The 15,525-nt window shown below is 43.1% G+C and overlaps 1 protein-coding gene across 3 annotated transcripts in view; it reads right to left on the bottom strand.

The window, feature by feature from the left end:
- TBC1D32 (TBC1 domain family member 32) overlaps nucleotides 1-15,525 on the bottom strand; it is a 2,506,374-nt gene that overhangs the window by 414,171 nt on the left and 2,076,678 nt on the right. For all 3 annotated transcript variants that reach the window (XM_069606604.1, XM_069606605.1, XM_069606606.1), the window contains one exon: nucleotides 8,251-8,320. In XM_069606604.1, the coding sequence (XP_069462705.1) occupies nucleotides 8,251-8,320 (70 nt within the window). The remainder of the gene's footprint in view (nucleotides 1-8,250; nucleotides 8,321-15,525) is intronic.

The following is a 15,525-nucleotide window of genomic DNA, read 5'->3' as shown; positions in this document are numbered from 1 at the left end:
TTGACCCTGCAGTGTAGGACACCATACTTCGGTCTGGGTCATAGTGATATAAAAAGGATACTGTGGCAGGTACACTTCATAGATAGCTTTATTCGGTTCTTCAGTTACAAATCAGGTCTCATCAAGTTCAATAGGAGGAGGAGATAGGAGGAAATCATAAGGGAAACCCACTGGCTCCCACCACACAGGCTATCAATACTCAACTGCCTGGGTTAGAACTCAATCATACACAAACACTCCAAGCTTACCTCATACATTCCACAAATGACATCACCACATACATACAGCATTCAGAGGGTGAAACCAGAAGAAAGAAGGCTAATCCCAACAGTCTGGAACTTCCAAAACAAGAGATCGCTAATCAGTGACATGTTCCGCAAGAAGTGATTGGAGATCCTATTTTTGCAGGAGACCTACAATAAACAGGGGGCGGGATCCGCAAAAAGGGTAAGGACATTGGTATGAATTCCTGGGCCTCCCATAGGGACCATAGGAAGGAGCGGGTGGGTATCTTACTAGGGAAAACATTTAGGATGGCGGAGGTCCAGACCAGTAGGGGGTTCGAGGGCAGGTTCCTAGGGATAAAGGGATTCCATGAGGTAAGTCAAATTACACTGGCCTCCTTATATGCATCTAATATGGGACAGTTTTGATTTTTGCACAAAATACTTGAGATGTTGGGGAGATGGGCAGAGGGGGCCACGATTCTGAGGGGTTATTTTAACCTGGTGGTTGACCTTTTGCTAGATTGGTGAGGGCCGAGAGTGGTGGGCATGGAGAACATTGCCTTCCATAACCTTCTGCAGTACCATTATTGGGCCAATGTCTGGTGGAGTTACTTTCCCAGTCCAGGGCTTCACACATTCTTCTCTCCCCCACACCAGACCTATACCAGAATAGATTTGTTACTAATTCCACAGGAGCAGGAGGGTGAGATAAGGGTGCCTAAAGTTGAGGTGATCCATGTGGATTGCCCTATGTGGGAAAAACAAATAGAAAAATTAAAACCAGGATAATAGAACACTGCTGCTGTCTAAAGAATAAAATAGAAAAAGCGGCTATGGTGAAGCATTTCATGGACAAGAACCATGGACACAAAGACTTCACATGGACAGTACTGCAAGTGTTCAAAGGTGACAACTCAGCACATATGGAAAATCTGCTATTTGAGAAAGAGGAGGAGATGATTTTCATCTTGGGAAGTGACACCATAGGACTAAACGAGGCCATCGTATGGCATAAATTAAAAGGCTGACCTGGGCCTGGCACAGAATGGATTGCTGTACATAGATACGGACCAAGTATGGCTCCAAGCACCTATCAGCGACCAGTGACTGGAGATCCCAATGGAGGATGAACAGAACCAACTCACCAGTCACCAGTTTTCCAACTAATTTAGATCAGTATGGCTGAATGGAGAACAAATGGTGCACCTATTTACTCATGATACTGCCGTACTCTATTTAGGCGTTGGAGCGTATCCTAGGTAACCACACCTTTTCGTGGATCGTAGTAAGAACACAACCTGAAATGATGGAGAGAGCGAGTTGTAATAATTTTACACTAAAGGGACTATTAGAATTAAAATCGGAAGGAAGACCAGCCCCTCATGATAAATGATTATAAAATACACATTCCAATTTAGAGCGGATTCACACACTCCAAGATGGCACCTACTCCGGAACATGAACTAACAACATAGAGAATGGACCCAGCATGCTCTCTTTAGCGATCCGGTCACCTAGCAACCAATGCTTGTTGCCCGCAGACACGGCGAGAGCAACGATGCGTGGGAATCATAGCAGTTACAGCAGGACCTCTAGAGCAGATCGAACGACTTTGGGCTCGAGGACACGCGCATGCCCAGGATCCCCAATCCACAGCATAGTGGAATACAAGAGAATCTACCAACAATATAAGGTAACACACAGGGGAGCAATCCAAGCACATGCTTTAGAGTACCAAGCATAGACTATAGACATCTTTACTATCCAAATCTACTCTGATAGTAGCTTTGGTGCCCAACAGCTGACCTGTTTGGATACAGACGTGCAAGTAAAAGCGCTAACCAAGAAGTAATCCGACCAAAATTAGAGCTTACCCATGCGAGAGAGTGTGCACCCTGAGCCATAAGGTAGGATTTATTTATCCATCCTGCCCCATCAGTTAGGAAGCACAAAAGTGTGCCCGGCACAAAAAGTAATATCCACCTGACTATCTCGTTTCAGGAAATTTCTCCATTAAACATTTTGGCTGAAGTATGAGAGACAGACGAACTAACTAGACACCACCACAGAATTTTAGAAGCAGGAGCTACCAACGCCGAGCACAACACTCGCGGAGTACCCTTACAACACCACCAATAGGTGGGTACATCATAATCATAATCAGTATAAACAAAAAACAAGGTTTTTGACGCAGTATGGGTATATAACCCTGGTAGCCTTATGTAGGCGAATGTAAAGGCATTTGCTTTTGCTTTTCTCCCCAACAGGCATGGAACAGGACACAGCTTGGTCCTCACAACAACTGAAAACAGTGCTGATCACCCCCACAGAACCGATGCAGATAATCAATTTACCAACAGAGGATTCATGCTCAAATTATAGAGCCAGAATAGAATCTTAGCAATCACAGCTCATACTATTCATGTTTGTTTTTATCTGACAGGCCAAGAGTACTTACAAGCAACACACATTGTGAATGATTCCAATTACCACAGCGAATGAATCTATATCTTTGGGTGATGAAACTCCTGATGAATGTTCAACACTAATGTTTCTTTAAACAGAAACATGTTGAGATGGTAACCTGTGATGTTTTGCACAGTGATAACAGATTTAGAAGACTAATAAGTTCACACACTACTTCTTGTTCTCATGTTAGTGAATTAGAAGCCAATCATGTTTATAATCTAAAGTACATGTGTGTGTGTACATTGTTACCCATTTCATCATCACTGAGATTGTATTTGCATTTGTATTTATTATGTTTATAAAGTGCTTTACGCCAAAACACTTTACATTATAACAACAAAATACAGAGTAGGAAACAACAGTAGAAGCAGTTTACACAACTAATCAAAAGTATCTTGTGTTTTAAAATGTAGGGTATTTATTTCTTTTTTATATGTTGTGTTAACTAATAAATTCATTTTAGCAGTACTAAATGATTTAAATTCAAATCATTTCAGTTTCCTGAACTGTCAGAACAGTCTCTATCTTATTGTGATTAGCAGATCACTTGGTCGGACCACGAGCTGGTGGTGGCAGAGTTGAAGGTATTGAAACCAAGGTGGCATTTCTGCTGGAGGTGTAACAATACCCTGATGCAGGACCAGGTATTCCGGGACTTTCTGGGGAAGGAACTGCAGGCATACTTCAAAGTCAATGATAACGGGTAGACAGGCATGGCAACGGTATGGGATGCAGTCAAGGCCACCGTTCAGGGGACTCCTCATTGCTAAAGGGTCGCAAAAAAAAAAGAGAAAGGGGGCTGATCGATGCCAGGTTCCAGGAGGAGCAGATAACATTGCAGGCCCGACTGGACCAGAGGGATGCGGATAGGGAGAAACTCCTGGGTGAGATGAGGGATAAGAGGTAGGAACTCCACACAGTATTAATAGGGGAAGTGGTAAAGAGGATGAGGCACACGCGGCAAAATTACTACGAACATGGTGACAGGGCAGATGCGTTTCTTGCGAACCGAGTGAGAGGTTGCAGGATGGAGAGAAGAGTGGACAGCGTGCGGGGCGCCAACTGGAGTACGGTGGATAGAGGGGAGGATATTGCAGCACGGTTCGCAGACTATTATCGGGAGCGCTATGCTAAACCGGAAGATGCAGGAGTCGAAGTACAGGGTTATCTTGCCGATCGGCAGCTACCCAGGCTTCCGGGGGCGCATGGGGAACAACTCGAGGGGGAGGTGACGCGGGAAGAGGTGGTGCGGGCGATCGGGAGATTAAAACCCAGGAAGGCCCCGGTGAGGACAGGTTTACTAGAGACTTTCATAAACAGTATCAATCTTTATTGGAGGTGGCCCTGGCTAAACTGTAACTCTATTGTGGGGGAGGGCACCATTCCACCAACATTCCTCTGGGCTTTGATAGCAGTTATCCCAAAATCGGGGAAGGACCTATCCAACTGTGCCTTGTATAGGCCCATCTCACTGCTTAACATGGACGCTAACATTTTGCTAGGCTCCTCGCATTTCGTCTGGAGTCATGCCTTTCGCGTTTGATCTACCCGGATCAGGCAGATTTTGTGATGCCTAGGCAGGGAGCAGACAATATGGAAAAACTCTGCATGTTCTTAACGCCACAGAGGTGAGTAAGGCGGGGGCGCTGCTGTTAGCTTTGGATGCAGAGAAGGCCTTTGATCGGTTGAGTTGGGCCTTCATGGGGGAAGTCCTCTCAGCCATAGGGATGGACCCAGGATGGAGGGGATGGATGGCGGCTTTGTATTCTACGCCTACGGCCAGGGTGGTAATTAATGGGAATGAGTCACAGGCCTTTCCGTTACAGCTGGGCATGTGACAGGGATGTCCACTCGTCCCACTGCTTTATGCTTTGGTTATGAAACCGTGGGCTGCGTTAGTTAGGGAAGATGAGCGAATAAGGGGTGTCTTGTGGGGGGAGTGGACTGCAAGGTCAGCCTCTTTGCAGATGATGCCCTCCTTTATATCATCAGGCTGGTGCAGTCGGTGCTCTCCTTGTTGGAAAGCCTGGCGCGATACAGGGAGTTATCTGGCTTTAAAGTTAATCCGGAGAAATCGGTGGCTTACAAGATAAGGGGGGTTGTCAGAGACAGAGACAGAATACATTGAGGGGTTGCCGTTTCAGTTGAAGGAGGATTCTTTTCGTTATCTGGGGATCCAGGTAGCACACCATTATGGTGGCCTTTTCCGTAAGAACCTTTTGTCGTTGTGGTCAGCCGTGAGAATGACATGGAGAGGTGGGTGAGATTAGGGCTTTCGTGGATGGTGCGACTAAATTGTATCAAGATGGTGGTGCTGCCCAAATTTCTTTTCTTATTCCAAATGCTACCAGTGATGATCCTGCTGTCTTTCTTCACCAAAGTGAGGGAAGTTATGCTGGAATTCCTTTGGGCAGGGGCGAAGCACAGGGTAGCCTTCAGAACATTGATTTTACCGAAAGAGGAAGGGGAGTTTGGGTTCCTGGATCTCGAGACATACAATAGGACAACTCAGCTTCGGGTCTTGGTGGATCACCTGGACCAAAACTCCAACAAACAATGGTTACCAATGGATAATGCAATCTTGGCCCCGGTCTCACTGGGTGAGTGGATGTGGGTCCCCAGATCCTGTGTCCCAAGAAGGGTGCTGCTTCACCTGGTACTGGAGGTTTTGTGGTCCATTTGGAAGGAGGGTGGGGGGGGGGAAATAGGTGGCTGTCCACGTGGCCATCACCTTTGAGTTGCATTTGGGCCCCACTTTTGAGGGATGGGATTGAAGACCCTTTGGCATGCTAGCTCTGGTACGAGGCATGGCTGAGCAGTGCTGGACAACTGTGGGAAGGCTGAAAGTGGCCCTGACGGAAGCCCAATGGGATGACAACTTGAGGAGGGAACTGGCGGGCTTTGAACGGCTCCTGATAACGGTAAGGAGCTCCCGTGGACTTATTTCTGTGCTGCATAGGATGATTTTACTGGCAGAGCCCAGGGACCCGATCCCAACTAAGATTAGATGTGGGCAAGACCTGGGGAATGACATAGATGATACACTATGGACGCGGATGTGTAGGCATGTAATGCGCGCGACGATTTCCCTGCAGTACGAACACCAAGCTCTGAAGCTGATACTTAGATGGCATTATCCCCCAGCTGTGATAGCTAATATGTGCACGGAGTATGACCCACCTTGCTGGATGTGCCACCGAGAGAAAGGGAACTACAGCCACATATGGCGGTGATGTTCTAAGGTCCAATCATATTGGAGGGAGGTTTTATCATGGATAAAAGGGGTGGATGGGATCCACAAGGAGCTCTCGCAGTGACTTTTCCTGTTGGGTTTGGTTGGAGGAGGAGAACGAAGTGGAGGAGGGGCTTATGTTACAGATTATGTTGGTTGCTGCTAGATGCTGCCTAGCCCAATTGTGGAAGAATCTGTGCATGCCTGAGGAAAGGCAACGGGGGCGAAGATCTGGGCTATATATGACATGGAATACCTCACACATCTTTTGGATGAATCCCGGGCTAGTATTGAAGGTCTATGGCTCCCCTCCTTTGCGAAGTACGGTCGGTGAATGGGAGAGGGGAGGGACACTTGCTGTGGGAAGAATGGGAGGGGCTCACTATACAGGGCATCACCATGCTGTTGTCAGTGACATTTTGGGAGTTTGCTAGGAAAATTTGTTTCAGCATTTGTCTCACCATGGACAGACCGGAATACCGCTCTCAGGACCTTCTAACTGCCTTGCCCGAAAGAGGTTGATACCAGAGTCAATTGGAACCTGCTGCATGAGGGAGGAGGGGGTTGGGGTGCAAGGGGGGGTGAGCATGGGATGGGGGAAATGAGTTGGGTTGGTTTTCTGGGGGTTTGGGGTGGTAAGGGTGGGTGAGCATGGGATGGGGGAATTGAGCTGGGTTGGTTTTCTGAGGTGGGGTTTCATGATAGTCTGTAATCCCAATAAAGATTAATTTTGAAAAAAAAAAGTATTGGCAAGAGATTATCGACAGTGTCAACAACCTTTTGGGGAGACATTTGGAGTTCATACCTGGGGTGTGCCTGTTGGGGATGAGAAGGAAAGGAAAAACGCCAATAAGACTGCAGCCTTTCCATTGATATTGGCGAAATGCTGCCTAGCCATCTCATGGAAGAACCCCAAAGGCCCCCTACTACAACAATGGTCCCGGGACATGGGCTACTGCGGAAAGAGTGACAGTAAAAGGGAAAAGGACAGAGGAGGATTCAGATGCCCTTGACCTACAATGGGGAACCCTACTCAATGACATTTGCACCTCACCAGATGACCTTACCCCTTGAATGATATGAATGAATCAGAAATTGTGATAAGCTGGAGGTCTGGGAGGCATGCAGTGACTGAGGGAGCGAAGAAGCTGTGATAGCCCGGCCAAGTGACAGCGGATGTAGGATGTCTAACACTTTCAGGAGTTGGTTCAGGTCGGGGACGGTATGAGGACGGATAGAGGGGGTGGGAGTATTCATGATTACCTATTGTTGTTCTGTTTGCACAAACCTCAATAAACAGATGGCTAAGAAAGAAAATCATGTAATCAAAACAAATTCTATTTTATAATGACACATTTTGCAGTGAGTGTATTGAATGACCATTAATTAAACATGTGAACAGCTCTTCATTTCTTGCTTGTTCATTTTCCAATAAATGCACATTTTCCAAAGGTTATCTGACATTGTTTTAGATTTATCAACCTGAATCTGTAGAGACCAAAATGTAGAAGCACACATGGAAATCTATGCAAAAACAAAAATGAACTCTGGCTAAGTTCTCTATGCAGGGTAAATGCTTTTGAAGTGTAACACGTTAATCACACCAGCGCCAAACTGTTTTTGTTCTACCTGTAAGGAGTGGCCTGATGATCTCTCTAATGAGAGCAAAATATGTGACAGAAATTGTTTTTGTCTACTACAGGAGGACTTGTAGGATGTTTAACTCAAAGCTGCAATACCTTGCTTTCAGTGGAAAATGCATGTATAGTTACCTGGCTCTGTGTGTATGGTACTTGGCTAATTGAATGATTAAAAGGTTTTGCCACAATATAACCACTGATGAAGGGACAGGGGTGCTGCTGGTGTTATTGATGTATTTCACTTGTAATGCTCTCCAACTAAAATGAAAATGTACCCACAGCCACAATCCCATTTCTTTACACTTGAATCATTATAAATACAATTTGCAAACTCTGATTGCAGAAATCTTAGTCCCCTTAAAACTGTACCTCAGATTTGGTCGAACATTTTAATTAAAGAAATTGACTAGAAAAACCTGCAAGGTTTTCCAGTTGTAGTCCTATTTTGTGAATGCTTTGCCAATACAATAATGTATAAACATACTACAGCATTGACATTATAATTCATTAGAATAAATGCCTGCACCAACAGTAAAGCAAACTTCTGTTGCTAAACTTGAAGATTATTTTTACTCTGAAACATAATTTCATATGGAGCAGCCACATTAAAATTGCAAATCAACAAGATACTTTGATTTCACTGAGCAGGTATATGGGGACCTGTTAATCCAATTTACATTACCTGATAACCATTTTAACACCTAGCTGCTGGACAGATGAGAGTGATTCTGTTTTCACATGTGTATCCATACCTAACAAGAAGTAAACAAAAAAAATACAGAATTGTTGCTTGTTATTTACAGTATAAGTACACATTTAAATTAATACACTAAGAATTGTTCGCAGTCAGGTCAGAGAAAATTAAATCCTTTACAATGCAGGTGTGGACCTTCTTTGGGGTGGAGGGAGCCTCAGATAAAATGCAATTTCTAACCCTACATGATGATTAATTTACTTACCTTGGGTAATGTTCTTACAGATAGATGCAGAGTTCCTTCCACTTATTCCTCATCTTTGAAATGTCATCAGAGCATAGACAGGATCAAACCTTTTTCTGACAGACCTAAGTTGACGCCATGCGTCTCCATCTCATATGCAGTGGCGCTCTTGCGCTGCAACCGATGTCCTCTGTAAATATACAGAGCTGCATGCTCTCTCGATTGTACCGTTTATATCCCAGTCATAGATACTGAAGTATAGTAGAATTTTCAAATCACAAAAAAATGAAAAAACAAATAATTAACTATTTTTTTTAAGACGGACAGGTGAGAGGGACAATCAGGAATCTGTGCCCGGAATTCAGTATACATTAAAATGAACATTAGCACAGCTAAGTAATTTGTTCTTCTGACATATTCCTCTCACAGATTCCTAAACCGTAATATATAGAAAGAATGGAAGAGTGTGAGACAATCAGTCAACACCACAAACCTTTAATTCACAAAGAAAGCAACTTGAGTATCTTTAATAGCCAGAATGCCATGGTGATGGCCCATAAGGCCCCCAAGAACATCCTTGTGCGTTAGCTCATAACTTTTGTTACATACAAACATACAAAACTCCATCTTGAGATTGTTTGCCATGGGATAACATTCCCTTTCAGAGGCACCCAGAAAAGCATGAAGAGCTGATCAACCAGACCATGGTTCTCTACTCCTCGTTACATAATAGAACATCAACGCGCTCTTGGGTTTCAGTCTATGGAACTGTTGCTCAGTTTTGGATGGATGTGAGGAGGAAAACACTGGATGATGAATTTCCTGCTCAAGCTAGAAATAATGAAAAGGAGGGCTTAGCGGTTGAGGTATCTTTCTCCTTGGAAAGAAACAAGTATGGTGGTGTAACACATAGGACCTTTAGCTAAGAGACCCTCTCAGTGTCAGTGTTATGAACAGACTGACAGTATGAAGCACAGGGAACAATTATAGGGTGGGACAAGGCCCAAAGTAGTACCACGCCTCACCAAACTGCAGCCGTAGTCTCCCATGGTCCGGAACTGCTTCAGGAACATTGTGGTGCTGACTTTTGTATCTTTCTCAGGGACCCCATATTCCGGGCGGTTAGCAGGGCAGCAGAGAAGAAGTGTGGCAAAAAAGAAGGTAACTGTAATACCCGGCCAACGGGATACATTTCATATGACCACCCCCCACCCTTCCCAGCCCACCTGTGAAGTGTACATCTACCAAGATGGATGGTTCCGGCTGACACCATCACTATTGTATCTAGCTATTGAACAGCCAAAGGATCTTGGTGGGACCTCATAAGGACATGGGTAAATGCAACATCAGAACTGGCATACAGGGAAATGGAGAGAACAGAAAGCAGAACCCCATCTCCCCGTTTCCGGTAACAGAAGAGTGCATAGCAAGAGTAAGGAAAAGGTTCAAAAGGGCTTAATACAGAATGGTCTAAGAGACCTAAAACTCCCAGGCAGGAAACTGACGCACTGTTCAATACACCAACTTACATGGTCTATAGAAAGAGTCTGGCATTCACCTACACTCATTCTGACATAGTGTGACAAACATTCTGAAAAGACAAAGGATAACCATTTCAGTCACACAGCAGAAGGAGAACGGGCAGCCGTGTATGTCAGAAGTAGTGCCTGTGTAATATGAGTCGTCACAGCGGAGAGGAACGAGAACAGGGGAAGAGTTGGAGGATTGACTGCAGAGTATGACTAACTTTTTTTTAATCATTATTTATTGTGCCTTAGCCAAAAAAATTGACTTTTTACACATTTTCCATAGAATACAAAATATTTAAAACAATTCTTCCAAATAAAAATCAGCAAAGCAGAAAGCTAAAAAAAACAATAATAATACAGTTACAATTATCACCGAAACTTCCTTTCTCAATAACCATCCAAATTTAAATCTCTCACCAGTCTTACTATTTCTGCAGTTAGAAAAGTTTCATACCCAGATGAAGCTCTGAACCAAAATTCCTTTGTGTCTAGCCGACTAATATCATAGACAAATCTTCTCAGTCTCAGGACTCTCAACTCCATTGTGCCCATACATTTAGATATCAGATGTTTTAATGTTTGGCATTCTTTGACATCACATTTCAAACAACTATCATCTGATTGGGCTGTATCTCTGGCTGATTGAATTTCCAGAGTAGGGAGTAAGTTGAGCTTGAACCTGAAGAATAGGTCCCTAGAGCTCGAATCTGGATATTTTCTGAAATATGGGGGCAGAATCGTCCTTTTTTTCCCATGCTAGAGAATGATTGTGATAATTGTGTTTGTCATCCTCATCCTTTCTCCTGTGTTCACCCAAACCCACATTTTCAGCCGCTCTTTCACTTTCATCGGGATTTGTACCAACAGGTCTAATGAACAGTCTCAGTTATCCAACAACTCTACACATTTCAACTTTAGTTTTTCAAGGAACTTGTTCGTATTACATTGGAGTAGGACGGACAATTCCTCGTATAGGGTTCCCTTTACGGGAACCAGAAGGGACCTAAACAAGAAAATCCATTTCCACTCCAGCCACAATCTCAAAGAGGAAAGACCCAATTCATACCTCAAGGATACAATGGAAACACAATTCGGGAGGGATAGTGATTTTTTCCAGAGTTTTGACTCTATCCCAACCCAATAAACCTCCATTGCTAGCAGATTTGTATGCATGCTAAACAGAATAATTGGGACCACCTTTCCTAAATAGAATTTTACCAACGGAAGTATAGAGCCCCCAAGTTAATCATTTTTAGCTGGAGAGTTTCTAATAGATGGATTTTAGTTGGGTGAGATTTAATTATGGATCCCAAGTGTTTAAGCTCAGACACAATCTCTATTGTTCGGTCGTCCATTTCCCATGAATAGTTCCTAATTCTTTTGTTCGGATGTTTGAAAATAAGGATCTTGGATTTCTCTGGATTTGTCCTGAGATCGGTATTTTGAGCATACTTTTCCAGAGCAGATAGCACTCTCTGAAGGCCAACCTGGGAGTGGTCCAGTACCTCCATGTAATCGGCATAGGCCAACCAGTTGATTTTAGTTAAGCCGAGGCGCAGTGATACTAGACCAATATCCTTCAGATCCATACCCAGATCAGCCATAAAGAGGATGAAAAGGAGTGGCGCCATCAGGCAACCCTGACACACCCCTCTATTTACCCATATATTTCGATCAGGATAGAGAGTAAGTTGGATGGGACACCACATGCATGCAATTACTTCCATAAAAGACCCCTATTAACTGTATCGAAAGCTTGAGTGAGATCAATCCACGCCCCCAAAAGGCGTAGACCATTTTTATTTCCCAGATCTCCATTCAGGCAGCTAAGAACCAGACCATTGAGGGATGTAGATATTCCCTTTCTGAAACCAGTTTGCTGTTTCTTAATTATGTTCTTTAATTTCGCCCAATTTTCTAACTCCCTTAAAATTAAGCTGACAAAGATTTTACTATCCGCGTCCAGTAGTGAAATTGGTCTATAATTCACTGCTAGGAGTCTGTCTCCTTTTTTAAAGATCGGGATTGTGATCGAATTTTTCCACAAATCTGGGAGATGTTTGGATTTGATTATTTGGTCGAAGAGTAATTTAAGTACATAAACCCATACTGATGGATTAATTTTCAGGGTCCAATTACTAAGCCCATTCGGGCCGGCCGCTCTAGATGTAGAAGAGCTCTTTATTAACAACTCTATGTTAGCCTTAGTATACATAAGGGACCATTGAGCAGTTTCCTATCTAGCATTTGTAGATGGACCCACTAGCCCGTAAACCTGGGAAACATTTTCCACCCAACTCTGTTCTTGGAGTATAGCATCCTGATTGCCCATCTGCAGTTCTTTTTTATCCCCCAAAATATCCCAGACATTTCTAGAATGTCTCTGGCTTAGAGACCTTAGCATAAGTTCCCCATCCTGCTGATAAATAGATGACTTAATTGATCTTTTCCAATTTCTCTGGCGGTTATTAATAAGGGAGAGGCTGTCTCAAAGGACTTTCTATCAAGATTGCCTCTTTTTAACGCTGCTTTTTGCAGTCTTATATTCCACTTCTACTCCATAATCTGGTGGTTAAAGGAATGCTTATGGGACAATTTACGTGTTTGGCTATTCTGTTTCTGAGGATACAAATCCAATAGTAGCAAATGAAAACTAGATGGATTAAAGGATTCATAGATTTGTTCCTCAGGAACATTGTCCACCATATTTTGTAGTTTAATGGTCAAACTTTTCCCTCCCCTATTAAATTTTCTAATGCAATTGCCAGCTGTATTCACAGACAATTTACATGTATATGTAAAAACAGCTGAGGACAAGTTGACATCAATTAATAATTTGAGCAATGCATGGTCATCCACATTCCCTTCTTCTACAAATAACGTTATACAGTTTTTTGAAAATTTTCCCAGAGGCAAAAAGGTATTCAATAGTAGAGGAGGCTGATCCCCTATGCTAAATTGGATTACTTGGAATATCGCCCCTAATATTTCCATTCAGCATCCAAAGGTCCCATCCCTTCATAAAATGTGCCCATATTAGACCATTTTGTGTTTGATGACGTAAAATCCCTGTGACTTGATCTTTAGTCGTCAGGCATTGGGAGTTTGTCTCCTGCTATTAACACTTCATCCGTAGAAAAAGAGAAAGTATTTCAACAAAGAAATCAGACAGTTTTGATAGAAAATCCAAAAGGTTCCCCTCACCCCCTGAGAATTCCAATATGGATTTACCAGAATCCAGCTCTGTCCAACATTCAGGGCTTTATACTCCACGCTCACTATCAGGATCCCTTGAACCACATTTGATAGTAGCTTGGATTCATAAAGAGGACTATTTTTACAGGCAATCAACAGATCCCCCGAGGGTCTCCCTCCTTCTGACCCCACTGCCAATTGTTGTAACATGGTGAATTCATCTATTCCAATTAGGCATGTCAGCCAAGTTTCCTGAAGTAAAATCAAGTCAAAAGATCCAAAGATATATGATTTTCTTGGCTCCAGGAAAAAAGAATTATAGCCTCTAGAATTCCATAACAATACCTTAAAATGATTTTTTACTAGAGGCTCTGCTGCTGGATACCCATTCTAAGGAGTACTTGTGTAATTATCTTTGGTACCATTTCTCAGGCGGCCATTGTGGCTGGGCCCATACTATTTTGGGTTTGATTGTAAAGCTGATTTCCTTTGAATTGGGGGTGAATATTCATTAACGTAGGGCATGTCATTGATACCTTAAAACCCCTTGTTGCCCAGGCTTCTGCATTCCCCAAAATAGATTCCAGACCCAAATTTGATTTCAATAGTATTTCAGCAATATGTGTGTCTGGAGAGAAGGGGAATTTTACCACTTCAATATCATCTGTGGAAAAATATTTAAAACTTGGGATTGATTTCATTTCTAGTAGAATCCTCGAGCGATTCAGCGGTTCCACCATTTGGGGCATCGGTGACAGTCTTGATACACATACTCTTCGATCTTTACTCTTTTTTGAGTTATTTAGCTTTTATTACAGGCATCTAGCTTTAGCTCCATCTGTGATTGCGTTGGAATATTTTTCTTTGGCTCATAGCCCACACCCAACCGTGCAGGGATTTGAGCCGATTCTTTGATACCACTAGATAATGGGTTTTTTAAAGCCGATGTCTGTAGACATCCGCCTGCCCCTGTTACTGTAAGCCTGCCTCTACTGGCCGAAGTTGAGCCCAGATTCCCATGACCTGTGTCTTGAATTTGTTTAGTTTTCAAGAAGATTGGGGCTATCTTAATTACAGGATTCACCATCTTTGTTTTTTTTTTTTCGGTAAGAGAAAAATCAGGGCAATTCGCTTTGGAGGTTCAATTATATCCTTTTGGATGCCCAGTGTGGTTTTCTTTGGTTCCGCCTCGGGCATCTCTTTTGTTTGTTTCTTATCATTTTCTTTGATTTTTTTTCTATTTTTTACCCTTTCCTCTCTTTAGCGGATTCTCTTTTTCTTCTCTTACCACCTCTCCTGCCTTAGCCTTAAGAATCTTCACAAAGCGATTGGTTTCGTTCGCCAAATGTTTCCTCTTGGCTTTACATTTCCCTTTCGCCTCCACTTGTGATTTTGCAGCCTCTTCCATAGCCATTTTTTTCTGTTTCTTTTTCGCTGTTCCTCACGATTTCGTTTTTTTTCTCTTCTGCCCGTTCTTCACAATAGGCCGAGGCACTTTCTGGGAGATCTGGAACAGTGGCTTTAGATTTTACATCTAGATCTATGGCCTGTGCCATTCGCAGAAATTCCTCCATCACTGAAGCTGACAAGGGGGAAATCTTCTAACGATGGCTCCGGTGCTATCATAAGTAGCTCAGAATCACAAGTCTCCTCAATTACCTTTGGGATGGACTTAAAGTTCTCCGCCAACTGACCTATATCCGTTTTCAAAACACCACACTGGTCCGAAATTTGGTCCAGTTTTGTTGATTGGTCTTTTGACATTTCCCGGAGTTCCCTTTGAAGACCTCCCATCCCTTCATTGACGGATGTTTTCATTGCGGTCATCATAGTATCATTCAATTCTAATTCCTTCGATATTTCCAATAATATGTCCCTATGTTGCTGGACCTCTGGCTTGATGGATTCAAACACCTTTACTAGTGAGATTAACACAAAGTTCAGCGCAGTAATTGTTGGAGGGATTAGGGTTGGATTTGCCTCAACCAGCCCTTGTGGCTGGATATTTGCAGAAGAGTCAGCCGACCTAATCTGTTCATAAAGTGTGGCCTCCTTTTCCAAGTCACATTGTTGTTCTTCGGGTATTTTATTTCATTCATAGGATACATTTGCTGGTATTTGCATTTCTAACTCCAACAACTCTTCATCACCTGGGTCAGACCCGGTTACTTGAGTGATTGCCTTACCTAAATCATGGGTTGAAGAGCCGGCTATAGAGCAGTTAGTTGTTGACTTTATGTCTTGAGAGAAATGAGTTAATATTGCATTTTTCATTCTGTTCGTCCTCAAGGTATA

Source organism: Ambystoma mexicanum, chromosome 4p, assembly GCF_040938575.1.
Source record: "Ambystoma mexicanum isolate Mex_15411 chromosome 4p, UKY_AmexF1_1, whole genome shotgun sequence".
Lineage (NCBI taxonomy): Eukaryota > Metazoa > Chordata > Amphibia > Caudata > Ambystomatidae > Ambystoma > Ambystoma mexicanum.
Note: the sequence above shows the minus strand (reverse complement) of the source record. Positions and strands in the feature narration are given on the sequence as shown.